This window comes from Dendrobium catenatum, unplaced genomic scaffold, assembly GCF_001605985.2.
Source record: "Dendrobium catenatum unplaced genomic scaffold, ASM160598v2 fragScaff_scaffold_289, whole genome shotgun sequence".
Classification (NCBI taxonomy): Eukaryota; Viridiplantae; Streptophyta; class Magnoliopsida; order Asparagales; family Orchidaceae; genus Dendrobium; species Dendrobium catenatum.
The window spans coordinates 347,922-375,907 of NW_021318751.1; the positions used below are offsets into that span (position 1 = coordinate 347,922).

Here is a 27,986-nt window from a genome sequence, read left to right on the forward strand (position 1 = left end):
TATACATATATTATTAATTAATTATTCTTTTTTTGGATGTGTCGAAGAATTTCTTCATAGACGAAAAAAAAAAAACTTATTATTAGATAATTCATACATATTTGATAAATTACACATCAAATTTAAACACAAAATTAAATTTAATAAAAAAAATCTTAATAAATTAAAACAATGTATCACATGCCTTAATAGAATTGATTATGTATATGTATTAAAACTGATGCTCGCGAATCTCTATTGTTTTCATCGGAATGAGAAAACTCGACGTACAGTCTCGAAAATCCCATCAAAGCAGCGGTCATAAGCGGCCCAATAAATAAGAAGAGAGGACACATGCACAGAAATAGCCGCGTAACCCATCCAGTCACCACACATGTCATACTCAATATTTGCAAGTCCCATCACAGGAATCCAACTAAATCACGCAACAGATCAGCCCATAACCCAACAAGGGCCCAGCTACATCAAATCAATTTAGCAGGCCCATCTGAACAAGAAAGCGCTGATCCATCACACTGACAACTGAAGAAGCAAGGCACATAAGGTATTATTTCTGACAATGATTCCATGGATATCAGCTCATCTAACATATTACTCTACTTGCTGAAAAATGCTTATTGCATTGCTCCCAAGCTAAGTTAAACAAAGAAATACTCTTTGAGGACAAAATTTCTTTTCAAATCAGAATCCTATATTGGGTACTCATACTAACACCTACCCATATACCCACCTATATCCAATGGGTGTATGTCGGTATGGGTACACCCATGACTACCGAGTACACCCATGACCTTGTAAGTGGGTACTCAACATCGAAGGATAAATCGATTTACATTGCTAATCACAGTATATCTTATATTACTGCAATCTTCAGTACTTAATGTGTAGCACTTAATCACACTGCGACTACGATAAATTCTGATACGTGGATTGAAAGTTTGCAATCAAAGCAAATGGCAGCAAGCCTCAAGGCCATCAGTCAATGACAGACTGCATTCAAAAATCATAGAAAATGGATGGGTATAGATGGGTACGACATAACGAAAGACATCATGGGTAAGAGTGAGTATTGAATCCCGTCAGAGTAAAGCATGAATACCCAATGGATATCGAACCAGGACCCCATATAAGACTTTGCTTCAAACTCATGAAGACATGATTCAATAGAAGCCTCACCAATAATCTCGACAAGAGCAATGCCCATCCCTGAAGCAATGAAACCTATGTGCATCCCTTACTGTGATCTCCCGCCCAGCAATCCTGGAAATATATTTGATCGCATTGTGACAATCTCCACAGATTCTAAGGTTCTTCATGACAAGTATTGGTGCGCCATTTGCAGTGCTGATCAACCCAAATGCAACGGCCAGTTTCTCACTATGGTGAGCCAACCTCACCTCTCCTTCTCTAACATCGTCCCTCACCAATGACCACTTCACATCCGGCACATATCCCGCCAGCTTCATCTTCTCTGAAATCTCCTCCAAGAACTCATAAACATCTTTAATTCGTAAGTGAGACACATCATCAGCCGCGAATACGTGAATCCTCTTTCCTATTTCAATCCAGCTGCAACCAGGTTTCTTCCTCACGCCTCGATCCCTCATCAATCTTCGAGAATTAGCCATCTCTTCCCAGTTTCCAGAGCTTGCATACATGTTGGCTAGCATCACATAAGCTGAGGCATTCGAAGGATCGAGTTCAAGAAGCTTCTCAGCTGCTCGTGCTCCGAGTTCCAAGTTGCCATGTGTTCTGCACCCGCCGAGCAGAGCAGCCCAGCCGATTACCCCTGGATCAAAAGGCATCGTTTTGATCAACTGATCCACTTCAGCAAACTTGCCTGCGCGAGAAAGAAGGTTGATCATGCAGGAGTAATGCTCTTCTGATGGATCAAAGTTGTGATCTTTCTTCATCGAATTGAAATAACGCCGGCCTTCATCGAGTTGCCCGGTGTGCGCGCAAGCTGAGAGGACTGAGATAAATGTTATACTCGTGGGCTCGTTCTTTGAATCAAGCATCTCTTTGAACAACTCCAGCGCATCGCAACCAAGACCATGCTGGGCATAAGCTGCAATGATAGAATTATATGAAACTGAATTTCGTTCGGGCATTCTGACAAATAGTTTGTCGGCATCCTTGAGGTTCCCGCACTTGGAGTACATTGAGATCAGCGCGTTGTTGACGGAAACTAGATTTGTGGGAAAGTCGGACTTCATTGCGAGAGAGTGAAGCTGCTGGCCTTGTGATGGTGACGAAAGGTTTGAGCAAGCGCTAATGGCGCAGACAAAGCTGCAATCATCTGGACGAAATCCAGCGCGTTGCAAACTTTGGAAAAATAGTAGCGCTTCTTCTAAGTACTCATCATTCAAAGAAAAGCCGGAGATCATCGTGTTCCAGAGAATTAAATCAGGTTCGTCCACCTCCTCAAACACCTTCTTGGCTTCCAGAACTCTGCAGCATTTGGAATAAAGATCGATCAGACCACTCCCGACGTGGGGATTCTTCTCAAAAGCGCTTTTGATTAAAAAGGAATGAAACTGCATTCCGCCGGGAAGGTCTTTCACCGTTGTAAAAGCTGTCAGCACGCTTGCAAGTGTGTACATGTCTACGTCAACGCCTCGCCTAATCATCTCCTGAAACAAACTCAATGCTTTCGGTCCCTTCCGGTGCTGTCCATAAGCAACAATCATGCAGTTCCATGAAACTGCATCACGGTCGATAACGGGAATTTCATGGAACACCTGTTCAGCATCTACAAGCACTCCTATTCTGCTGTAGCAACAGATAAGAGCGTTGCTGACGGAGATGTAAGTATAGAGGCCTGTGGTGATGGCGATGGTATGGAACTGCTGAGCGCCGCTGTGCAGGAGAGAGGACAACACAGCTGAGAGGGTGAAGCCGTCCATATCACAATCAGAATGGCGCATGTGGGAGAAGAGCGCGATGGCATCGGTGGTGCGGCTGGCCGCGGCATAAGCACAGAGGAGGGTGTTGAAGGAGACGAGATCGGGATCGGGAATGCGGGAGAAGAAAACGGTAGCCAGGTGAGTCTGCGACTCGTGGACGTAGGCGGCGAGGAGGGTGTTGTATGAGAAGATATTTGGGTGGGGAATTTCATCGAACATTTGGCGGGCGAGGCTTAGTTGCCGGCATCTCGAGTAAAGGAGGACCAAATGGTTGGAGACGTAGGTGTTCGGGGGGATCAAAGACTTGAGGTAGAGGGCGTGGAGACTACGGCCAGTTGCGAGGTTTCGGTTGGCGATAGAGCTTTTGAGCAGATCGCGGAAGAGAAGCAGAGCATTGGATGAGCTCCGGGATTCGAAAGCAGCTAAGCTCATCTACCGTTTGTATTGTTCATGTAAGCTTCCTTGAAAAAAAAATCCGGTCTTTGTTCACTAATAAAACTTACGAATGAAGTTGCAATTGAACAGCCAAAATAATGAACCAAAATGTAATTTTTCTCTTCCTTTATTTCCCTCTTATCTCAACCAAAAGTTTACCTTTTATCAGCTCAGATGGTTTTGGTTCTATCAGTTTGAAACTAATAAGCTGTGTAACACAACATATAAAGTTTCTTTACTATTCCAAGCTTTCCAAAATGAATACAAATAAATTTAATGTTTCAAAGATGCTTTTGAATGGAAGCTCTAAGATCGAACAAACCACACTTTTGAATCAAGCTCTGAAGGATTGAAACTGCATTACAATATTCATTTACATTTGAAACCAACATTTAGAAGTTCCCATCTCCTCTAAAAAATGGAGGATTGAGGAAGGAGCTTGAAAAGGTTCCTCCTCCATTGGGAAAGAGTGTGAGGAAACAAACAATGGCCAAGACAAGGCCCCATGCATAACGGTTCTCACCGAGGGGAGTGATCTCATCCCTGGCCGGAATTTCTTCACCGCCGCGAAAGAAGGTTGCAAACAAACCCCAAGCTAAGCAAAGCACACTGCCACTCAGTCCACCGATTCCCAGTAGCAGCGACGTCGCAAAAGATAGCAGGGTTGCTGTGCTTCTTCCAAACAAAGCCTGTGCTATTCTACCCCCTTCAAGTCTTCCACATGGCAGCAAGTTGAGAGAGGTCACTACTATTCCTGCATCATGCAGAGAATACATAACCACAACATCACTTATTCAAAGTCTATTTTTTTGATATAATTTTTTTTTGGAAGAAATTGATGTTGAGTTCTGCAAATCATTTCCGTTGATATAAGTTTTCTAAGAGTTGTCTTGTTTGCTTTGCATTAATTTACTTCTTGCAATAAGGCTGCTATGAATCCATCATCACATTAATTTGTAATATCATTATATTACCATTTTCAAAAAAAATATTTGTAAGACTTCCTCAGATTAATTTACTATTATATTATTATTAATAGTAAATTCCGAGTCATGTCATGATAATTCGACAAATTTTATACTAATTGTCGACTATCTAACCTAATAGTCTACTTTTATTATCCATGATTGAGACTTAGCAACAGCAGTGTTATATTTCATTATGTCTACATAAAGTAAATCTATTTTCAATTGTCCACTTTTCAACATATGCTACTCCAACTGTTCATCTAATAAGACATCATTTAATTTATCTTTTCTATTTATCACGCATTCATCTTAACATTCTTATTTCTATCATGCTCAACTTGACTATCAATAATTTGTTACTACCCAACACTTACATTCTTATTTCTATCTTACTGCTGCTTAAAGCAATTTTTTAGCACAAAAATTTTAGTTTTAAAATTGAGTTCCATTTACTTTCAAACACTTGAATAGTAGGTAAACAGAAACTGCAAGAGAAATTCAAGGTTGAAGCTCATTGCAGCATACCTAGAAGCCCAGCAAAAGCAAGCGGATCAACTGGCACACCTACCCCTTCGACAGCATTAGGCAAAACATTTCCCAATTCGTCAGCATAGGGACCTATAACAACTTGAATGAAAGAAAGGAGGGGGTTGTTGAAGAAGAATTGAGGTCTTATGAATCTGTCAAATGAGCAATAAACTTCATAATAAAGTTATAAAAGCATCAAAGACTCTCTCCATAATATTGTTCTCCATAAGGACCAAGTGAAAACTTACAGTGCATTGTCTCCTCCATTCAAGCTTCCATCTACAATAAAGGCAGACACTGCAAGTGCTAATGAAGTCACATAAGCACTGGCTGTGCGTGCAACAGGAATATCAAAAAGTGCTTTCTTGTTGGGAAGCAATGATTCATAGTTATTGATCACTCCAAGGCAACCAGTCCAATTCGACGGAATAAGAAAAGACGGGCTGAGATTTACGCCATAGCGAGCAGCTGTTATCCTCGTCGTAATCTGCTTTTTTGCTATGAATAATCAGATTGATTGTTTGCAAAACAATGCAAGCAATGGGAAGAGGAAGTAAAGAAAGACTCGTAGGATGAGTTTTGAATGCTAAAATAGCTTCACAAAATAAAACATAATAATGATTCGGACAGTAATGCTCAGTGAAAGTAAAATAAAAGATAATTGCAGTTAAATAACACCAAAGCTTCTTGCATAGTTTTCTAGAACTGAAAAAGGTCTTCATTCACTTGACCATCAATACTAGTTTCATATAAAGGAAGCATGGAGAAAACATTTCATTGAAAGCAAAAGTAATTTCTATCAAAATATAGAAGTGAGTCCTACCTACCTTTCTTGGGAGGAGAAATACGCCCACTATCCGTAAGAGAAAGCAGATAAAATAAACGTGCTTAGCTAAGTAATTAAGTAAAATGTAATTAAGCCAAGTTAATTAGATTGAGCAAAAACTAAACTACGTGTGAGTTACTGTAAAGAAGTTGCATCGGTTCCCTGCCTCAGAAGCATTTGACCTCGAGTTCAGAAATTTGTCTGCCCGTAATTAAAAGGTTGGTAGGTGTAAAGATCGGACACATTGCACATCGGCACCAGGTTTATGTCCGAGGGCAGCACACCACAACGGCATTGTTGTTACTTGTTTTTAGGCTAACTGATAGGGAATGACCTAATTTTGTGAGTTTTCATTTTTGAATAGAAGATGCTAGTAGGAATCATCCATTATGAAGTTGCACCATGACTAAATTACCAATTTCAAAAACCTTTGTCTCTGGTGTTTGTTTTCCTCCAACTTATAATGTTAGTTGGTCTGTGTTTGGAGGAACGAGGGAGATTCGAGGGTAAAGAAGCTGAAGATGCCCATCTTTGAGGAAGATGGTGCACATGGGTGGATCTACAAGGTGCAGAAGTATTTCACCGTTTATGGATTGATGAAGGAGGAGAGATTGACGGCAGTTGTCCTGTGTTTAGAGGGGGAGGCATCGGCATGATATTAGTAGAGAGGCATGAGACGATCGATATCGAGTTGGAGAGAGTTCAAGGAATGCTTGCTGGAATATTTTCGAACCAACAAGGGAGGAGACTTCTATGAGCAGTTTTTCGCACTGACACAGAAAGGAACTGTGGTGGAGTATTGAGAGAGAATTGAGTACCTGGCTAGCCGACTTGACCGGTTTTTTGAGACTGTATTAAAGGGTAATTTTATAAAAGGGCTCAAACCATAGATCAGGGTGACAGCTAGAGTGATGAGGCCTCGTAGTTTGGGAGAGGCTATGAAGCTAGCATAGCAAGTGGAGAACCAGAGGTACTTGGAGAGGGGGGTCAAAGGTGGAAATTCAGGAGACTCGTGCAAGATAATGTTAGGCCGGCACCTGAGCCGGCTGGACCGGTCCAACCTGGACCGGTCCAACCTGGACCGGTCCTGGTCTACACCAGGCGGAAGCCAGGCGAACAGGGAGGGGGGCGGAAAAGCTGAGGGGCCCACTTGGAGTCAATTTCAAATTGTGGGAGGGAAAATTTGAATTAAAAGGGGTATTTAGGTCTTTTGTAATACTCCTTTCATGTTTAATTAGGGAGATGAGGGGGGAATTAGAGTTATCTTGAATTTGAATCTTATTTGGAGATCTAGGTTTTGGTTCTTGGGCTCTTGGCGTTGCCGGAGATTGTGGAGATTCTTCCTTCCTCTCGAATTGAAGGAAAATTGTATCTTTCTTATTGTATTGCTTATACTATTGGAATACAATAGATTTGTGTGATTTCTTCTCAGATTTCTAGCGATTCTTCCTTTTTTTTTCCCTGTTTCTTGGCTGATTTCTGCTATTGACAGCAGTTTTACATTGGATCTACTTGGTTTTGGTGAGAAACACTTGGAAATCCAAGTGTTTCCTATCAGATAACCACCACATTTTTTTGTTGGGGAGATAGAGAAAACACCACAATAATGAAACAATCATGAAAGTAAAAGTAGCGAAAACGTAAAGGACACCAGGAATTAACATGAAAAATCATAAAATAGGGAAAAAATTATGGAGCTACACCACACCAAGAAATTCACTATGAAAATTAGGAGAAATAAGTACATATCTCTCTTCTCTAGCGTTCTCTCATTACTTCTCTTTTCACATGCCCCATTCTCACTCTTTCCCTAAAAGAAAATACAAGAGAAAGCCAAGTAAATAAACTCCAAGAGATGCAACAATTCAGAAAACAAGAAAGAAAACTGTTCAGTCCGTCTCGCAGTGCTGTGGTGCCGGTTTGAAGCGCTACAGCATTCAAGCCTCTATCTTCAACCATTGTGGCACGATATCTAGGCCGCTGTGACACTCTACTCTATATCGTTCAAAGTTGGGGCACTCGGTGGCGCAGTGCAGGGGCGCTCTGGTACGCAGCCCCGAGCATTGTATGGAAAAAACATTGCATGCAAAGCGCCCGAATCCAAGCAGGGGGTGAACCCCTCGCACCCCCAGTGCACACGACAAACTTTAAGGTCCGAGACAATAGAATAACCAGATTGATCAACACAATCAGATTCCACACAATATTTTTGTCACCCAAGGGGCTACCACCGGTTGCTCCTTGGGAGACCCAAAATGAGAAGTTTATAGGAGGGGGAAACTTCAAGAAGCTCACCAAGAAGGAGCTATAGGAGAAAAGGGTGAAGGGATTGTGCTTTAAATGTGATGAGAGGTAATACCCCAGGGAACAGGAGTAAGGACCGAACTCTTCAGATTCTCATTGTCTATAATAATGAGGAAGCTGAGGAGGGAGGTGAAAGGGAGGCATTGATAGAGGAAGAGCTACATCTAGACATGGCAGGGGCCTTCTTGAACCCAATGATGGGATTCACTCTGAATCACACCATGAAATGGCCATGCAGGGGTTATTTCATTCAACTCCAATTTTTGATATTTCGATGTCATTCCTCAGGATGTGATAGTGTGAGTTGTTGCTACCAAGCTTTGACCCCACTTTTCAACCTGTGGACCATGTATTGAACTTGTTTTTCTATGGGTATCCAATATAATTGAAAAATACCTCAATGACTTGCTCCCAATTAAGATAGTCTTTGATATGCAAATGTCCATCAAAGAAGGGGATATCAATTTTAACCTTATAGTCACTATAGAATCAATTGGTTTGAGGACGATGACGGATCAGTGGTTGTTATCGTCCACCATAGCTTCTCAGATACAAGTTTCATATGAAAATTGGTAAAGAGGTAGACTAAGGTGAAATACGGAGAAATCTTTTCACTAAAGCAAGTCATGTCCGTCAAAACACAAAAGTGAGTCCTTCCACCTTCAGGAGGAAAAATACACCATTAAACATAACAGAAAACAGTTAAAGTAAACATGCTTAGCTGAGTAATTATATAAAGTAGTAGCATCAGTCATCCCACATTACTAACTACTGCTCTTGAATGAAGTGTATTGATTTCATTAACTAGCTAATTAAAGGTTGACCTAAATGTATTTATATGAAATATTATAGAAATACAAAAGCATATCCCATATATATATATAAAAGCATAGACTAAGCACAAGTAAGATTATATTAGAAGTTAATAGAGAAAAAAAAAAAAGGGACCAAAGTACAGTGACAAAACAAAATTATTAAAGAAAAAAGGATAAGGAGCACTTAACATGCCTCAGAAACCCCTAATATTGTTAGGAAGCCACTAAAAAGTGGTATCACATCAGCTACATAGTCTTCAAATCCTGCACCAGGTTTAAGAAAGAATCCGCTGACCAAAGCTATTGTTCCAAAAGTTGTTACGCATAATGCAATGGCGCTAACATATCCCCAAGGAGTGCTTAGCTTTGTATACTCAAATTGAAGATCCATCTCTTCTTTAGGTTGAACCATGCACACCTGTAATTAGTAGTTGAATGATTTTGTTTGGATACAATAAATTCTGAATAGAAACAAAAACCAAGAGAAAAATGAACAAAAGAGAATTCTTAAAAGCATGCATTGTATTCAAGAAAAAAGCATAAAGCACTAACTTTCATAGATGAGTAAAAACACAAAATAATGCCCCAACTAATAATAAATGCCCAATTTAGTCCCAAATTTTTATAATGCCCCAATTTAGTCCCCGACCATTAAAAAAATGTATCAATTTGATCCAATGCCAAAAATAACAATTAAAGTTAATCATGTTTATTAATTATTCACTCTTATTATTTAGTTGATTAATTTTCATTATGATTTTTAAATTTAATTTAATATGATAAATAACAAAAAATATGAAAAATAATATAATCTCATATATATCATGACACAAAAAATGTATCACATTTAACTGTTGGGGTTAAATTTAACTATTACTTTTGACATTGTGATCAAATTGGGACATTTTCTAATATTTAAGGGACTAAATTGGGTCATCATAAAAACCTTAGGCTAAATTGGATATTATTAATAGTCGGGGAACTATTTTGAGCTTTTACTCTTTCACAAACTACATTATTCCTTTCACAAAGGCTCTATTCTATTTGAAGGAATGAAATGCAATCTCTACAGAATTGCAACTTGGGTGTTTGGTTTTAATATAATTAATTGGTCAATGAATGTACCTAATAAAATTTTATATTGAGGGCAACATTATTTTGGATAATTTGTGACTTTCCAGCATATAGTATACTTTCTGGTTTGAGCATTGCAGGCAAGATAGCTTGCCCATATTGCATGGAAAATACTAAATCATTCACTTTGAAGCATGGAGGCAAGAACACTTAGTTTGCCTGTCACCGCATGTTCTTACATGCAAATCGTCAAAGCAGCCCATGCACAATATATGGGCCATCATATGGAGCAGATTTGATGGTCCATATGTTTCTTGGAAGAAAATCCCAAAGGAGGGGCGCGACATATGATTTAGAGAGTTCAAGGTTAGTAAGTTACAGTGTTCGTAACATCTGTCCATCTTTTATTAATCTAACAAAGAATAATCTTTGTTCTAATTTGTTATATACAACGAGATTTCTATTAGTTGCTAGAGCATGGTATAAATATCAAAATGAATTTTGAGAAACGCGAAGCAATTCACTTGTGAGATATATTCACACACATTAGGAGAACTGGCAAGCGACCACTTAGAATTGGAGAGGATGTATGGGCCAACCTCAACAATATTTTGGGCTGCCCAGATTATACAAAAAGGGAGTATAATAAACAGAATCGAGCTTCTAATATAAAGGGCCTAGATAGCTCCCTCCATACTGGAGGCTTAGTTCCACACATTGAGCACAAATGCCGATTTGTAAGAATTCTAACATATTTTAATAATTTATTTGATTATATATGTTAATTTAAGTATACTGTTGAAGGAGATGCTAGGTAGAGAACTCCTGTTGTTAAGTTGCACAGTCACACACACAAGTGCCAGGAAGACCAATAGTGGTTGGATGAGAGAGCGAGGAGGCCTATGTAAGTATATAAGGTTACAATGCTTAGAAAAATATTGTAAACGACGATTATATGATGATTAATCTTATATTATATTTTGTAGGATGAATATATACGACTTCGAGAGAGCCAGACTACAGCTGGTGAGAGATCCCCTAGGGGTTCAGCATATATTTCTGACAATCGCACTTGGTCACAGGTAGTCGGCAGAATGCAGAACTGATGAGTTTATGGATTAGGCTCACATGCTTATGTGTATGAGAGACAATCCTCTTGTGTCTCCAATTACTATGCAAACAACAAGAAGAGTTTGTATAGCCAACAAGTAGCTAACCTGACAGCAAAGCTAGAACATGTTTGGAAATCACTAGTGGACATGCACATGCAGATATTGGATGAGCTTCAAAAATTGAGAGAGCATATTGGTAGAAATCAGCTTGCGCGTGCATCGGCCGAGCAGGAGAGTGAGGATACAGATTCTGCTTAGATTGTCTTCGATTTTTTATTCATTTTACTTTTTTATGTATAAGAACTATCTTTACTTTAGCAGTATTGTATTAATTATAGAACTGTTGGAATTTGATTATTTCTTTTAACAGTTTGATTATGAATATAGAACAGTTTGTGCAATATATTTATTTTAGCAGTGTTGCTGAAATATTAGCATTATTAACTACTTTTAGTATTATTAACTACTTTCAAATTTCTTGGATTGTCATTGTTGAAAAATGAATAACTAATATTATATTCTGTTTTTTATGCTATAGGTTTTTGGTAAATTTGCGGTAGAATTTTTGCCATAAATAACAAAACGACGAAATTGTATTGTACATTGCGGCATAAATTTCCATCACAAATTACAAGAACTATTTCCAACACAAATACTTTTTTGATGCGACTTTTAGCATCATAATGTATTCCTCCGATTTGACTTATTTTGCGGCAGAATTTTCTATAAAAAATGGCTTACTTTCCTGTAGTGTTAATTATCTTTTTGTTGACATGGAAAGTGTTTCCGCATGGTGGCAATTAATTGGGTGATATTTCAAGCAGCGGTCTTATGGTCCATATAGGATTGATCTAAGCCATTTGATCTTAGATCGGACAATGCAAATCATTTCCTAAAATAATATGGGATAGTTGCAAGACTTCTTATACAATGATATCAACATCGCTCATTCTACTCAAATGGAATGTATGATGACCCTGTTGTCTCTCACCTCCAGCTAAAGACAACAGTCGTTAATTAAAATCCCCTTAATTAGGAGTGATCAACCACGATCCCCTTAATTTATGGGATCATGAAGGATCAGGTGGCAAGAAGGATATCATTCAAGATCAGATTTGCATGGGTTTAAAATTGGTTTCACAATTTGTGAAATTGAAACTCTAGGTTATAGGGATTTAGGCATTCCTTGATATAGAGAGTTTTGGAATGAACTTTTGGTTAGAGCAGCTTTGTTTAACTACAACAAATTGGTTTGCTAAGGAAAACTTCAACTAAGGGTGATTGGATCACTAGTATCAATCTTGTCAAACACAAGTTGTCGGAGCATACTCTTTCTAGACTCACAAAGGAAACAAAGGAAGAGGGAAGCTAGGGGACTCTCAAAACTCTCACAAGGAAGCTGAGGGGTCGTTGTTGCACATCAAAAGTGGCCTAAGCATGGCCAATTTATAGAAAATACATGGGATGCATTTGGAAGGATTCCAATCATTACTAACAATACTAGCTGGTCAAATGTTTGGGGATCATCCATTGGGAGCATAATAACTGTTCCTAACCATTCTAGGGCTTCTAGTGTCCTAAGCAAGTTGTTGATTATAGCATAGCCAAATTATGTTGTCGGCCATCACTATAGCAGCTGCCATAAGTGGTGCTAGCTGCCCTACTGACTAAATAACCCTTAAGAACAATTGAGAAGTCTAGTGAAGGCCATGAGTCAGCTAGTCAAATGATTGGGGATCATTCATTGGGAAAAGAACAAGTGTTCCTAACTATTCTAGGGCTTCGAGTGTCCTGAGCAAGCTGTTGGTTATAGCATAGCCAAATAATGTTGTCAGTCATCATTATGGCAGCTGTCAGAAGTGATGCTAGCTAGCCTGCTGACTAGGCAACCCTCAAGGACGATTGAGGCCGTGAGTCAACTTGGGATGGGGTAAATGTTTGAATTTGGTTTGGATATGGTCGAATCAAGGTTTGACCTAGGAGAGCTAGGTTAGGGTCTTCGCTATGATTTAGCAAAGCTTGAAAATGTTTGGAGTTGAATTGATAGAGTTTTGTTCAAGTGAACGCAAGGTGTCCATTTGGGCACTTTGGTTAAAATATGGCTGACAATGGTCAAAGGTTTGACCATAGGTTAAGCATTAGTCAAAGTGTTCCTAGAATGGGTTAAGGACACTTTGACTCAATGCTAAGGCCATTAGATTTGAATTAGTTACTTAGGTTTTAGATTTAGAAATTTTATGATTAATGGGTGACTTAGGTCAAACTCACTTGGACTGGGTCAAATGGGTTGACTATGGCTCCTGGACCCATGGGGTGGGTTCAAGAGCAATTCTAGGGTTCCTAGGGTCATGAGCCACATGGGTAAGCCTTAGGGTAGATTCAACATTTTTAGGATTTTTAGAGTTTTTTATTCAACTTAGAGTTGAGTTAAGGTTGAACCAGTATGGTCCACTATCTATCTAGGGTAACTAAGAAGGGTCCTAGGGTTCATAGGTGTCTTCTAGACAAGTCTAGGAATAACTAAACCATAGATGTTCTAGTTCTATCTAAAGGCTTATGTAAGAATTCTTTTGAGTTTGGGATTTTGGGATTTGACTTCAACATGTTACACATGAATTTGTAAAGGTTGAAGAAGCTTCTAATGAATTTAAAAAGGTCTAGGATGGACTCCTAAGGTCTTAGGCGCCAATAAAGTTACATTAGGGTTGACCTAGTTAATGGGTCACAAGAGTCCAGCTTAAGGTATGGACTACCCTAGGGTTTTGGATTTTTTATGACTAGCCAATGCTAAGTCACTAGGTATCCATCTAAGAGGGTCCTATAGGGAAGGCCCTATACTAATGAAAGGATCCTACGAACTAAGGCTAAGCATTTAAAGATTACAACCAGCTCATTCAAAAATCAGGTCAACATGTGTGCTCCAACATTTTTTAATAGCTCCAATCCCAACAATCTGCGGTAGAATAAGCTAAGCCAACAAATATAAGTAAGAATGAACAATGTTTGTGTGCAAACATGAAGGAGTTCAATAGAGAGGTGATTGATGAAATTTCACTCAAATGCAATGAATCACTGAGATAAAGATCAACAAGATGATGTGAAGGAAATAAGTAGAGCAATTCCACATTTCAAATGCATCAAAACCTAAACAAATAAAAATAAAGAGTTCCATAAATAGAAGTGAAGCCATAATACTATCAAATGAAGTTTCAAGAGTTAATTTCTCAAAATAGGGAAACTGTGCACAGTTTATTTACCTGCTTTGTTATATCATCTTTCTTCTCTTCCATAAACCACAAGACCACTTCCCTCCCAGCTGCCTCTGAAAGCTTCCTTTCCAATTTGGGCATGACTTCTTCAATGGGTTTCCTCAAATTCCCCACGAAAATCCCACCATCACCAAATCTCCTCGCATCCACAGCAAAGAATGAATCATACCCAAAACAATTCCTCAACTACAAAAACATTCAAACACCAAAAAAAATCCAAATTCCGTCAATTTTCCTCCTTCTGTGCTGCTTTATTCAATGTTAATATGTAGCATTGTGACGAAGATGACATGGCATTCATAAAATATTTATTTACAGATTATCGATGATTCAATTGACACGATATTATAACGTTCGAGTCCAAAATAACTCAAATTAAGAGAGGAAAAAATATTACCTTATTGAGATCCAATGCCTTGAAAGCCTCTTCTGCCTTTTCCAACCTCTCCTTCTCCCTAGCCAAACTATACCTTGCCGCCTTCTTGAAGAAGCCGACTATGGGGTTACTCTCTGCTTCCTGGTCGAGCTCTCGGAGCTTCCTGTCCGCCCTCTTCTTCTCAAGCTTGATCGCTGCCTCAATTGATGGGTTTCCCATAAACTTCTTGAACTCATCATCATTCTTCCAGTCCAACTCCTGCTGCTCCTTCTGATCTTCCTCTTCATCGCTTCCTCCTCCACCACCAGAAGCTGAACTACCCTCTTCCTCCGAGACTACAGCAACAGAAGAAGCGGGCTTGGTCAGCTCATCTTGGTCTTGGGCGGAGAACTTTATAGGGGTTCTGAGATGGAGTTTGAGTGATGGTGAAAATGGAAAAAGGCGGGATCTTTGCAGTAAAGGTTGGTCCTTTCGCTGGAAGGATTTGAGCCAGAGTTGGTTTGGAGGAGAGGTGAATGAGAGCGAAGCCATGGAAGTAGAGAGTGAGCTCTCTCTCGTTGATGATGGAATCGAAGACCGAGGGATTCATTTTCATTGGTTGTGGGGGAAAAGATGGATTTTGAACTCGGAAGAACTAGATGGATCTAGAATAATAGTGAAGGTGATGACGTGTACAAAATCTGTAGATTTGTGGGCCATTTCTTATCTAGTTTCTTATGACGTGGCCCCATTAAAAATAAAGCAAAATTTTTAGAAGGTAATGTTAATTGAAATTAGCAATAAGAGCCCAACCAAATAATAATGTAAAAAGGGGCAGATACGTAAATACGGCATTTTATAATAAGTCAAAATATTTCACAGAGGGTTATTCACTATAGTTTGTTTCCCTCCCAACAGCTACCTATCTTTTTTTTTTTTTTTTTGGGCAAATCAAGTAACTAATAGATGATCAGAAGGAAAATATTTATATTGGGTAAGTTGGTTCCAACTCATGAATTTTTTTATTGAAAATATTGTTGCTTGCTGGATTAAGTTTCATTTTATTTTTAAAATGTACATTATTTTTTTAAAAAATACCGCTATAGATTTCTATACCATGATAACACTCACGAGTCACGTACACTTAAAAGCTCCATATGGTCTCTTCAAACTACTCATGCAGACCTAGGGAAAAATGGAGTCTCAATCTCTTTTTATATCCCCTTTATTCTATTAAGTTTATGTCCATATTCTTTGATGGCTTCAGGAGAATAGCAATCTCATTTCCTTTTGACTTGATAGAAAATCTTCTCGAACTAAAAACATTCCTCACATAATGTGTCTCATTTTTAGAGAACATATAACATGACAAATTCTATGAGGTCATTTTATCTCCTTTAGTATTCGTGATGTTGCTTCATTCTTAATTTTTTGAGACCATTGCATTAACAATTATATTTTATTGTTGAGTGCTACCTGCTTGGATTCTTTGACATACGCTTCTTTTTCTCCCGTTATTGCTCTTATTGATGTCAATGCATAACTGATTGTTAATTTCTCCTGCCTCCAAGAAATTTAGGGTCACTTTATGAACAGTTATCTCCGAAAATAAAAGTGTTTTGTGGAATGATATTGTTGATCCCTTGTTCATAGATTTCGCTAAATCTCCTTACATCACTTGCCTGTTACTAATTAGCAGAAGCTTGTGTAACATCATAATTATATAATGCATTATTGTATTTACTATTGGCTCGAATTAATGATAAACTTAGAACTATGGATGCACTAGCTACAATAATTATCTTCATATCTTTGTTGTGCAATTCATGCTAGAATGAAAATAAGTCTTTCAACTACCTTTTCTTCTCATGCACCTTTTTTAATGTTATTCTTATCTCTACTCACCATATTGTCTATCATATTTAGAGGGAAATGAATAACTAGAAGTTTGAGAGGCAATTTGCTGGCATTTTTTACTATCATGAACAAAATTTAGCATTCACTCTGGGTTGGGCCAAATTGATGAGATGAAAGAAGAATCAAGATCAGGAACAAATTGAGACCATAAGATTTATGTTTTAATTTTTGAAGGCACTCATGGATTTTTATAGGCTTGGTTTGACACAGTTTTCTAATTACTTCTTAAAGTCGTTTCAAATAAAGTCATAATCTCTTTAATTCAAAATATTTTATTCTATTATTTAGGTTTCATTTGGAAAAATTTTCTTGCTATTTTTTAAAACTAATTTCTAGCACAAAAAATTTAAAGTTTAAGAAAAATTTGTATTAAAAATTTACTTTTAGTAAAAAAATTATTCTAAACAAAATCTTAATCACACAAATACTCTTGATTTAAGCTCTTTACCAATCCGCCATCTGGTCATATCTGAGCCATTGGGTTTTTTTTTTTCTCTTATTCTTAATAATTTCAATTTTTGTCCAAAAGCTTCCTTTATCATGTGCAATCATTATAATATTATTTAATTTTGTTTATTTGAGCATGTGCTCCCAACCCCACAAAAAAAAAAAAAAAAAAAATCAATTTCTCTATCTTCATATAGATCCGCTTGTCCGCTCAATTTAAATCAATGTTTATTCAAAAGTAAAAGCACAAATGCTCCTAAAAATGAAGAAATTATTCTATGCGGACACCGAACAACGTCCAAAGACATATAAAAATGCACCACATCACATTTTTATTGTACCGCAGCTCAGCACTGTTCAATAGTCTGTACAGGTACCGACACTTGGTATTGTTTGGTACCGCGGTATTCGGACGTAGAGTTGCGTTTACGTCCGGTATCTGTACAGAATAATTACTCCTAAAAACGAGGGAGTCCGGAAAGTGAAATTCCCAACTGAGCCATCAGATGGTCATATTTGCTGGTAAACTAGATCACATATAAGTCCAAATGATCATATAAATTTGATCACCAAAGTCAGAAACATAGGAAGGAACAATAATATAGAGTGCTAACATATCCTAGCAGACAATAGACAAATCCAACTTTGTTATACCAATCATTTTTCATCTCCTAGTCTACCTTTGTTATGAAGTCACTCTTCACTACTAGCTTCAGATAACTTGATGAGAAATCCACCTCTCAAACATAGCAAAGCATTGCACAGGCCTTTTACCAGGCGCCACATGACTCCCACCCTGCAACAAAAATAAGCTTATAAACATTATAGAATGTGTATCAATTCCATTTTAGAATGAGAGTCGAAACCTTACAGAACTCCATACCTTCACTGTTGCAAATGTTAAGTTGTTTGAGAACAACACAGTATACCTGATAAACCAAATCATGAGACCAGTTTGACAACATTTAGCAAGTTAAAATTCATGTTAGCTTTCATATATAGTTTCAAATTGTTCTAACCCTGCAACTTGGTCGTTGACATGCCAAGATCGCCATGGATCCAAGACAGAGAAGCCGAGCGACTTTATCCACTTCAATGAGCCCAAGAATGGGATTCTCATATCATGATCTCCACTGTTTGAATCACAAAGTTTCAGAGAATCTCAGCAGTACTTACAAATACAATACAAGATTTGTAACTTAATTGAATGCTAACATAATTACTTGTACACCAGAGCTCGATAGCCTTTGCGTATTAGATTGTAGTGATAAGGTACAGAGGAAGGGATACTGCGTGTGTAATGATATGCATTCACATTGAAGTCGCAGCGGTGCCATCGTCCCAGAGTCCCCTAACAACAAAATACTCCACCGATTCGCATCATTAGAAGTTTTTTTACAAAAACGCAGTAGCAAACTTAAGTCATGTACACATACTTCCTTGATCTGTAGGGCCTTTCTAACTAGATTGTTGTTTACCCAGTAATTTGCAAGAAGATCACCATTCTGCATGAGATATTCTCACAAATAAGATTAGATATTTCTTCTGAGATTTTTGCATGCATTGGCTAATATATTGGATATAAACTTAACTATGCATTTTGCATGCACTGGCTAATATATTGGATATAAACTTAACTAGGCAACTAGTATCTGGAATCGAAGGTTGGGTGAGGAACTGTGCATAGTTCTCTTCCAGAGATCTACCATCTCCGACATTTTCTTGTGGAGTTGGAGGTTCATCAGAGCACTTGGGATCCAGTATGCTATAAGAATTAATTTCTGAAAGGTACTGCAGGAATTTTGGCAAGAGATCAGGTCAGCCGTTTAATACATAAGAAATATGATTCAAGAAAGTGTGGCTCACATCATTAAAGACTTTGAGCTGTGCAGCACAAAAAACATTCTGAGGATTTACGTAATCTTCTCCTACACAACCCTTTTTAATGAGCTGATAATAGAGAGCACTAGTTAGTGAGGCAACCATATATTAACAAGAAAACTAAGGTGATTGCCAAGAACTGTCTGAATTACACATAATATCCTGTAGTAAGTCAGGAAAGCAGCACCTTATAGAGTTCCTCCGGAATTATACCAAGTCCATAAGCATGAGGCACTTGAGAATTTTTATCAACTTTATCGCCAGTTATTGCATTGCCAACTAAATAACCCTGAGACCATTCCAAAACAAAAAAAACTCAAAAAGGATTGACAGCTCTAGCCTTCAAGAACCAAAAAAAAAAAAAAAAAAAGCTTTGAACCCCTTCAACTAAATAAGAAAAACAAATTGTTTTCATGTTTGAATGTAACATCATAGACCTTGATATTGACTTGTGGCTGCTGGCCTTCTTCATTTCCTGTGGAAATTATTATATATGGTTAACAATTTCCTTTCAAAAATGAAAAAAAGGGAGTTTCAGATTACAGAAAGGCTGTATGCCTACCAGAAATTTTATTACCTTCAACTATCTCATGGGCAACAAGTGCAGCCATCTTTCCACCATATGATTCACCACCCATGTAGAAAGGGTTCAAGAGAAATCGTGGATGATCAAGAAGCCACTACAAATAATTTTAAACAGGCTAAGTTAGTCATTTATAGATTTAAACATAGTATTAGAGCATCACAGCAGGCACAACGACTAGTTGAAATACAACTATAGAGTTAGACAAGCATATATGCACCTTTTTGAGAAACTCATATAGTAGTTTTTTCGCATGCACATCCTCAGTGAAATAATCTTTATCATTTCTGGAGTATGAAAATCCAGTACCAATAGGCCAATCCAAATAGATCATGCTTGCAATCTGAAAATTTAGAATCCGCTTATGAGAGAAAATAATAGCATCAGCACATATAACTTTGCAGAAATATGATGATGGTGCTAAGATTTTCACCTTTGTCCAAGCATAAGGATTGGCAACTATGGTTGGCAAATTGCCATCAAAATCATCAACCTTAAATCTAAGCGGGCCTGGACACAAAAAGACAATAAAATTCCAAAAGGAGCTATCAATCTTCATTTAAAGATAATCTTTTGAAAAGGTTTCAAACAACACTAAATAATGAAAAAAGTGTCTAAAATATAAGAGATGGCAATGACTTCGGTAAGCAGCTGGAAGGCCCTAACTCCAAAATTCGACACAAGAATCCAATAATGTACTTTAAGCCATCTCGTTGCAACTTTGACGCTCACCTGTAGCCATACCAACCATATATGACAGATCTTGCTTAAGAAGAATGAAATGCCTTCATATTTTTTGGTCACGTTCAATTTCTACTAGTCATTTTATTTACTTAGAATGTAGACCTTTCATAAACCTTAAAGGAGGATGCAGATTCCTTCTGAGCATCCTCCCCTACTGGAAACAAGAAGAGACATTACACCAATTTGTTCTAATGTGATTACATGGAAAAAAGATGGGAATGCTATAGCCTTGGGCAGCATTGCATGAATGAGATAATGGTCTTCCATATCATTTGGTGAGCAGGAGCTAAAGTTATGCCAAAGTTCTAACTGAAAATCATTAAGATTTCGGATTAGTTAGGGGAAGACAGTTTATACTCATAGGCAATTCACACAATCCAGCCATAACTAACCACAAAGGCGTGGAGTAACTCTAGGCACTTTTTGGATGCTGGAAAATTGATATAAAGGAAAATAAAAACTAATAACATCAAGCCTAGGGCTGTCAAAATCGGGTCACGGGTCGCTTTCGGGTCCAACCCGAAACTAACCCGACATTGTTTAACCCGACCCGAACCCGACCAGTTTTTTTTCAAACGGGTTGGTTTTCCAGAACCGAACTCGACCCATTTCGGGTCCGGGTTGAACCCGACCCGCTTCGGTTATGTTTTACAAAAAAAAATTTATTTAATTCAATTTATTTCAAATTAAGGTAAAATTTACTTCAATCCATTTAATTATTTAATAAAAATCTTTTAAAATCATCCTAAATTAATTAAAAATGGGTCAAACCGGGTTGATTTCAGGTTTCCGGGTCAACCCGAACCCAACTCGATTTTCCCTTTTACAAACGAGTCGAAATCCCTAACCCGAACCCGAAATTTTCGGGTCTGGTCAAATATTGACACCGCTAATCAAGCCTTTATCCCACTACATGGGGTCGGCTACATGAATCATTTTTCCCCATTGTGTTCGGTTAAGAGTCAAATTCTCATTTAGATCTAATAAAGAAAGGCCATTCTAATATTTCTAATCAAGTCTTTTTAGGTCTACCTCTACCTAGCTTTCTTAACATAGATTAAATCTAATACATCTACTCTCCTAACCGGGTCATAGGAAGGCCGCTATTTTATGTGACAAAACCATTTAAAGCAACTCTCTCTAATCTTATCTGCCACCGGAACTACTCCAACCTTTTCACGTATATGCTTATTTCGTATCCTGTCTCTAAGAGTAAAGCCACTCATCCACCTGAGCATCCTCATCTCTGTAACACTTAACTCAATATTATGCTTCTCTTTTAATGGCCAACATTCTGAGCCATAAAGTATTGCAGGTCTAACCACTATCGTATAAAATTTTCCCTTGAGTTTGAGTGGTACTTTTCTATCACACAACAAGCCCGATGCATTCCTCCACTTCATCCATCCAACTTGAATTCTACTAATAATATCCCCATCTATTTCACCATCACTTTGAACAATAGACACAAGATATCTAAAGCGTGTACTCTTATTAATGACTTGATCACTCAAAGTCACAAACCGCTACTAGATCTATTACTACTAAAATTACACTCCATGTATTCGGTTTTAGATTTACTCAAATGAAAACCTTTAGACTCTATGGTTGACCTTCATAATTCAAGATTATCTTCAACTCCCTCTTTAGTCTTATCAACAATAAAAAATCTGCAATCAATTAATTATTGATTCATAATCACCTCATAGAATATTTATATTTCATTTCTTTTCCTTCATTTTTTCTCCATTCGAGCAAAGACTTACACTTTCATATAGTAATTACCTAATTAGTACTAAAAAGTAATTAAGACATAACTTACTATACGATAATCCACAAAAAAAAAGTATTTATTAATAAATATCAGAGCAAAAATCTATTTAGCAATTATGTAGTTAATTACGTCATAGAACAATGATCCTTGTATGAATTCTAATAAAAAAGGATTGTGCTAATTTCTAATTATAATCATAATGAATTTGCTATTAGCTAAACAAATCGTAATTAGGCTACCAAGAATTTTGATATAGTAATCATTAATATCTTTATTAATTTAGTATGTTATTGCTTAGTAAATTTAAAAATACTTTGTTGTTGATTAACAACATTCAAGATTACTTTATGTTTATAAGGGTCTACTATTTCCCTCAATTGGAGAAGATGGGATTATAAAGTATGTAATACAAACTTGTATTCTACAATTGTGAGGGAGAATATTGGATACGTGGTAGTTGGATGATATTAGTTAGGTGATAGTGATCGGATGATAGTGGTCAGGTGAGGATGATTGGGTAATTGTAGTCAAACAATTTTGATTAGAGTTGATGAAGGAATTGTAGTGATACAATGATGGTCAGGTGATGACGGTCAAATGATTGAAGTTAGATGACAACAATCACACAACAATGGTGATTGACGGTGATCGTCGACATCAAATGATATGTAGAGCTCTAAAGTTCTTCAAATCTCCAAGCACTCTCCAAACTCAAGTCTCGATAGCTCTTATGTGGAGAATGTGAGTCTATTTATAATATTTTAGAAGTGACATTCTAATAAATTTAATCAAAATTTTATAACACTCTATCAAATGGCTCGTATTAAATATTTCACTAATAGGCCATTCATTCAGCATTTAAGTGACTTGATGACCTCAAAGTGGAGTGATCCTTGGCTCATTGGATTCTTTAAGTTGAGCGCTCGATTTGTAAATCATTCAATCATGTCCCAAAAATTTCAATTATACTTCAAATACTTAATTTTGGTTCATTTGGATTCAGATCGAATTACTTTTGGTGACATTGGGTTCGTCTTGTCAAGTTGTCCAATTTGATTTTAAGTTCGCATAAATCAGCATGTGGATGATTTTGAATTAAATTTTGAAATTTTTTATACAAATAATGTATCAATATTCGTGTTGTTGAAGTGAAACTTTTTTAGACGTATTAATACTCAACAAATAAATATGTGCATATATCATATGAGAAGTCATTTCAAGTTGAATTAAGCTTATTTTAAATGAGTCATCTTGGAGTCAAAGCATATAAATTTCAAGTCGATTAGAATTCAAGCAAATTTCAAATTTTGAATGCAATTACCATTTAGTAGTCCTAAGTGTAATTACACGCAAACCTCAGACATGCTTATTTTATGCAACAATCATGAATCAATTCTTGTTCAACCCAACCCACTTCTCATTTTAGAATGAAAGAATAACGTTTGTTGTAGCGTTGCACATTGAGGGAAGATTTTCTTTCCCTTTCCTTACTTTTTCAATCCTAATTTAGATCACTAATTAGTTTTCTCTTTTCTCTAACCTTTATATAAATAAAGCATAGATATCCCATGGAAGGATTTAACAAATCCTCTCAATGGGCAAGGTGAAAGGAATAAATGTTAGGCAAAACAAAGAAGGGATCTTAACTAGTGCATCATTCAAAACATGGAATTATTTTTTATTGTGCTATCCAATTGCATAAAGTTAAATTTTGTGACTAGAATCTAGGCCCTCCAATGGAAGCAAGTTAATCACCCTTCAATATCATGATTCGTCATAAAAAATCAACTTGATCATGCACAAATCTCAATGCATGGATGAACTAAAAACTTGTAGAATTCAATTCAAGATAATTTGAACTTTGATTTCAACAAACTAATCTTGAAAATGATTCACGTGACAAGACGAATCCAACGACACAAAAAAAATCCGATCCAAGTCCAAATAAGCCTATATCTCAAGCTTGAAGCATCGTTGGAAAGTTTAGAATTTTAATTGGACCAAATGATCTCCACATTTGACATGATTATAGTCAAATCGAGCGTCTCAATGAGATGAATCCAATAAGATCAAGATTGCTTAATTCCAACAACATTAAGGCACTTAAAATGCTGAATGCATGCTCAATGATTAAAAAATTAATACAAATCGTCCAATGGAGTGTTTTGAATTTTCTTCATATTTATTGAAAATGCAACTCTAAGAGATCTATAACTAGGACCCTATTCTCTACATGAAGAGATCCCTTGGCTAGAGATGCAAAACTTCGCCGCTCAACCGTCGCCATCAAACCTTTGATAGAATGCCATTGTTGAACCACAGTTGGATCGCCACCGTCAAACTTTGGTCACCTAATCGCCATCGTCAAGTCGCAACTACACGATCACCATTTCATACCACCATTACCTGAGCACTATTTTTGGATCACCACTGCTTGACCATTGCCATCATTGAAAAACTACCATCATACTGCAACCAGCTAATCACCATTATTGGGTTGTCATCATCACCAAACCAACACTGTCGACCATTGTCATTTAATCACAACAATTAAATACCTTCCACCCCATACCAACTCTTCGATATTTTCTACCAGCTTGTACTATTGTAATATTTTCATCTCAAAATTAAGATACATGCAAATATTTGTAATGAACTCTCAGAAGTCATTTCAACTGGGCGACCATATGATTTTTTTTTTTTTCATTTTTGAATTTTTCATGTAAAAGTTGTTGTCACATGTGGACTTTTCAATAATCTATATGTGTGTTGAATCTTTATAAACCTAAGACATATACTCTCTTAGTCTACTGTTGCAATTTTTTCTAGCCTGAAACAACTGAGTATGACTAGGATTTAACCAAGTAGGATGGTAAATCCTTTAAATCATAATAACATAAATCTTGAGAGGATTAAAACTTGAAAACTGTTTGGTAAGCCATTAAATGTTGTGAGAACCTTAAAAATTGTTTCGCAATTTATTCCATAATTTAAGATTTGCGAGAGAAAAAATATCTGTTGAACCTAGCTTGTGAATGATGATATTTAACCAACAGCCCCTACTTGAAAATTATGTTTGACAATATTTAAGCTAAACCTGCCTAAAACATGGTAACAAACAGCCCCTAAAAAGTAACTTAAAAACATTGTTAAATTCAGGGGCGGATTTAAGCTAGGGGCCCTTGGGGCACAGGCCCCCACTAGCTGAACAAAAAAAGACATGAGGGTTTTTCGCTTTTGAATTTGTCGTATAAGCGTACAACTATATAAGCATGAGATTGTAGGAATTTTTGCAAAAGTGAATAAGATTAGTAGGTGTTCCATCCATTTTTGGGATTTTTTTTTCCTTTATTATTTTTTGGCCTTAAACCGTTGTTGGATTTTGAACTTTGTCTGTTCTTTTGTTATAAGCTAAAACAGGTAAAAATAATATATTTATAGCAAGGTAAATATGCATTTTTTTTTCCTTCTAAAGCTGAGTTGGATTGGATAAAGCAAAGGAAACAAAACAACTATTAATTCATGATTTGATTACAAATGAATAATAATTGGTATGATATTTCACATTTTTTATTTTATTTTAATCCATTTCTTATAAGCTCCAAATGGTATATGTATTTAAGTGCTGTTTGGTTATATAATGTTTGCACTATTTCAGTATTTAGATTAAGCAATTTTTAATTTGGAGTCATCTACATTTGTAAGAAGATTGGAAATACTCTAAACAAGTAAGTTAAGATTTTATGTTTTTTTTTACACTTTATTATGCCTTTCAATTTTATAAATTTTTTAATTACGTAATGAAATAGATTGAGGGTACTTTTAAATTTAATAATTTGTGCCCTCACATATAAAATTTTCTGGCTCCGCCCCCCGTTAAATTTTTATGGTTCAAATAGAAAATCAGTAAAAGTCCAAACAAAACAGAGAGGAAGTATGAGCAAACCCATGTCTAAAGCCAAGCCGTTGAAACCAGAGCATCCAGGGCCGCCAATAAGCCAAAGGAGGAGCGGGTCCTCGTTAGGGTTCCTCTCTGACTCCACAAAGTAGTAAAAGAGCTCAGCTCCACTCTCCTCATCCATTGTCACATACCTTTTCACCCAAAACAACGAAGCAAAGAAATAGATTAACCAAAGCGCAAAACGAAGCTAGCAGTTTACAAAAATAAAAACCAGATGCTAGCTCACCCGGTCTCCAACCGAAATGGAAGTTCTCCATTGAAACCTGGAAGATGAGAAATGTTCACTGCAGCAAGAAAGCAAGGCCATAGATGGCAGAAGAAGAGGAGGAAGAGTAGCTTCAGCTGGAGGTTGCAAGAAGCAGTAGCCATGTTTGAAGTAGCAAGTGAAGTGCAGGGAGTGAGGAACGGGTGAGGGGGAAGGTGGGAGATTGCCGAAGCTATTTTGAAAAGAGGAATGAATCATTCGTATTTTATCCTGTAGAGTTTCGTACTTTCGTGACGTCCTTTTTTTTCCCCTTAAATTTGAGTTTTATAATATAATTTCTTTTTTTAATAGGATGAGCTTTAAATCTCACCCATCAAAATTTTTAAATTTAGAATATAAGTTTAATATGAAAATAGATCTAATTATGAAATACTTATTAAAATAAAATTCCCTTTTTTTTGTATTTAATTTTTTTAAAGGAATATTATATTGTCTTTCCTGTTTAAAAAAAATAATGTATTTTTTTATTTATTAATAATTCAGAGAGATACTAATTTTAAAAATTTCATGTAAAGATTTGATTTTCCGAAAATGAGAGAGAAATATACATGACAAAAAATTCATTAATTCGCTTTAAATCTGATGAATTATAGAGTTTATTAAGATTAATCAAACTCGACGTTTATTTAATTATATTATTTTTAGGAAAATATATGATTAATATCACATGCTGTAGTTTTTAGTTTCTTAAAAAATGTTTTTAATTTTTTATTTTAATTTTATTTTTATTTTTAATCCCCATGGGTAGTTAGATTCAAGCGACTCGTTTTACACGTGAGCAATAAATAAAATATCAACGAGCTGTACAAATGGGGCAATTTAGGTATTTTGTTTCTGTTGAAATTACTGTATACAAGCCAAAAAAAAATGGAAGTAAGTAAATCCTATATATTTTATTTATTATGTGCTAAAAATTTTATACACAAAAATTACAAGAGCACATAAAAAGAAACAAAAATTTTTATATGAAAATTTTATGAAAGGAAAAAAATGTTTGGGTCAAGTTGTAGTTTGAATAATGTACTATATAGATGAATATTACACAAATCTTCCATTCTCTGTAATTGGAAAAATGAGAGATAATAATACATGGATTTTTAACTTGATCTCCTAAGTGAAAATACTGGAGAAATAATAAGTGATTATGATGGTCTGATGATGATGGTCGTCAGTACTGATTAATAGCATACATCGGCAATCAGGAGATGGTCATCGAATAATGACAAACATCATTATTAATAGATAGTAGTAAGGTGAGTACGAATGTTGGTGTCAGTTGACATAAGGTGACAACAATCAAGAAATAACAGTCGAGCAAGCAGGAACATTATGATAACAATGTTTGATAGCGGAGATCGACAAAGCTATATGATTCTTTAAATTTGTAAGCTCTTTCCAACTCCAATTCCTCTTCATGCCTAGAATGAGGGCTTTTTTATAATTTTTTGGAGTGTTATTTTAGTTAGATGTCTAAGTACTTCAACAAACAGTCTATAGTAATTATTTTGATTGTGTAAGTTGTTTTAGGCACTTAAGTGCATTGATGATATCATAATTCAACGATCTTATGCATGTCGTATACCACTCATCGAGATATTCGTTTAGAATAGGGGTGTCAACAATTGACATGACACGAAAATCCGACTCGAACCTGACCTAGAAATTTTGGGTTTAACCCGACCCATTTTCAAAATGGGTTGGGTTTGGGTTCCAGGATTCGACCCGTTTGAAAAACGGGCCAAGTTCAGGTTGACCCGACGGGTTGCCGGGTCAACCCGAAAACCCGTTTAAAATGAGCTGCCCCGGCTGCCCGCCCGATCGC

General features: G+C 36.6%; 3 protein-coding genes across 3 annotated transcripts; all 3 read right to left on the bottom strand.

Moving 5' to 3' along the window:
* Positions 1–525: 525 nt before the first annotated feature.
* LOC110113933 (pentatricopeptide repeat-containing protein At3g49710) lies at positions 526–3,408 on the bottom strand. Its single transcript, XM_020846659.2, has one exon. The coding sequence runs from the start codon at positions 3,336–3,338 to the stop codon at positions 1,173–1,175; it is 2,166 nt and encodes a 721-aa protein (XP_020702318.1). The 5' UTR covers positions 3,339–3,408; the 3' UTR covers positions 526–1,172.
* Positions 3,409–3,564: 156 nt separating this feature from the next.
* On the bottom strand, positions 3,565–15,207 carry LOC110113934 (probable zinc metallopeptidase EGY3, chloroplastic). The gene is made up of 6 exons (XM_020846660.2): positions 14,635–15,207; positions 14,226–14,423; positions 8,976–9,200; positions 5,086–5,324; positions 4,835–4,989; positions 3,565–4,095 (listed from the first exon to the last, which is right to left on the bottom strand). The coding sequence occupies exons 1-6, from the start codon at positions 15,142–15,144 to the stop codon at positions 3,734–3,736; spliced, it is 1,689 nt and encodes a 562-aa protein (XP_020702319.1). The 5' UTR covers positions 15,145–15,207; the 3' UTR covers positions 3,565–3,733.
* A 2,231-nt stretch (positions 15,208–17,438) lies between these two features.
* LOC110113944 (serine carboxypeptidase-like 16) lies at positions 17,439–26,387 on the bottom strand. Its single transcript, XM_020846671.2, has 14 exons — positions 26,126–26,387; positions 25,885–26,030; positions 19,854–19,930; positions 19,641–19,763; positions 19,415–19,517; positions 19,275–19,312; positions 19,025–19,126; positions 18,823–18,906; positions 18,595–18,747; positions 18,393–18,461; positions 18,180–18,307; positions 17,976–18,089; positions 17,840–17,885; positions 17,439–17,752 (listed from the first exon to the last, which is right to left on the bottom strand). Exons 1-14 carry the CDS (start codon positions 26,266–26,268, stop codon positions 17,669–17,671), a joined length of 1,410 nt encoding a protein of 469 aa, XP_020702330.1. The 5' UTR covers positions 26,269–26,387; the 3' UTR covers positions 17,439–17,668.
* Positions 26,388–27,986: the final 1,599 nt, after the last annotated feature.

Coding starts and splice junctions, on each gene's coding strand:
- LOC110113944 (XM_020846671.2), bottom strand. CDS start 26,268: ATGGCTACTGCTTCTTGCAACCTCCAGCTGAAGCTACTCTTCCTCCTC. Junction 19,313..19,414: donor TGCCCATGAGATAGTTGAAG/GTAATAAAATTT, acceptor TAATTTCCACAG/GAAATGAAGAAGGCCAGCAG. Junction 17,886..17,975: donor GTCAACGACCAAGTTGCAGG/GTTAGAACAATT, acceptor TTGGTTTATCAG/GTATACTGTGTTGTTCTCAA.
- LOC110113934 (XM_020846660.2), bottom strand. CDS start 15,144: ATGGCTTCGCTCTCATTCACCTCTCCTCCAAACCAACTCTGGCTCAAA. Junction 14,424..14,634: donor AGGCATTGGATCTCAATAAG/GTAATATTTTTT, acceptor ATGTTTTTGTAG/TTGAGGAATTGTTTTGGGTA. Junction 4,096..4,834: donor TGCTTTTGCTGGGCTTCTAG/GTATGCTGCAAT, acceptor TGCATGATGCAG/GAATAGTAGTGACCTCTCTC.
- LOC110113933 (XM_020846659.2), bottom strand. CDS start 3,338: ATGAGCTTAGCTGCTTTCGAATCCCGGAGCTCATCCAATGCTCTGCTT.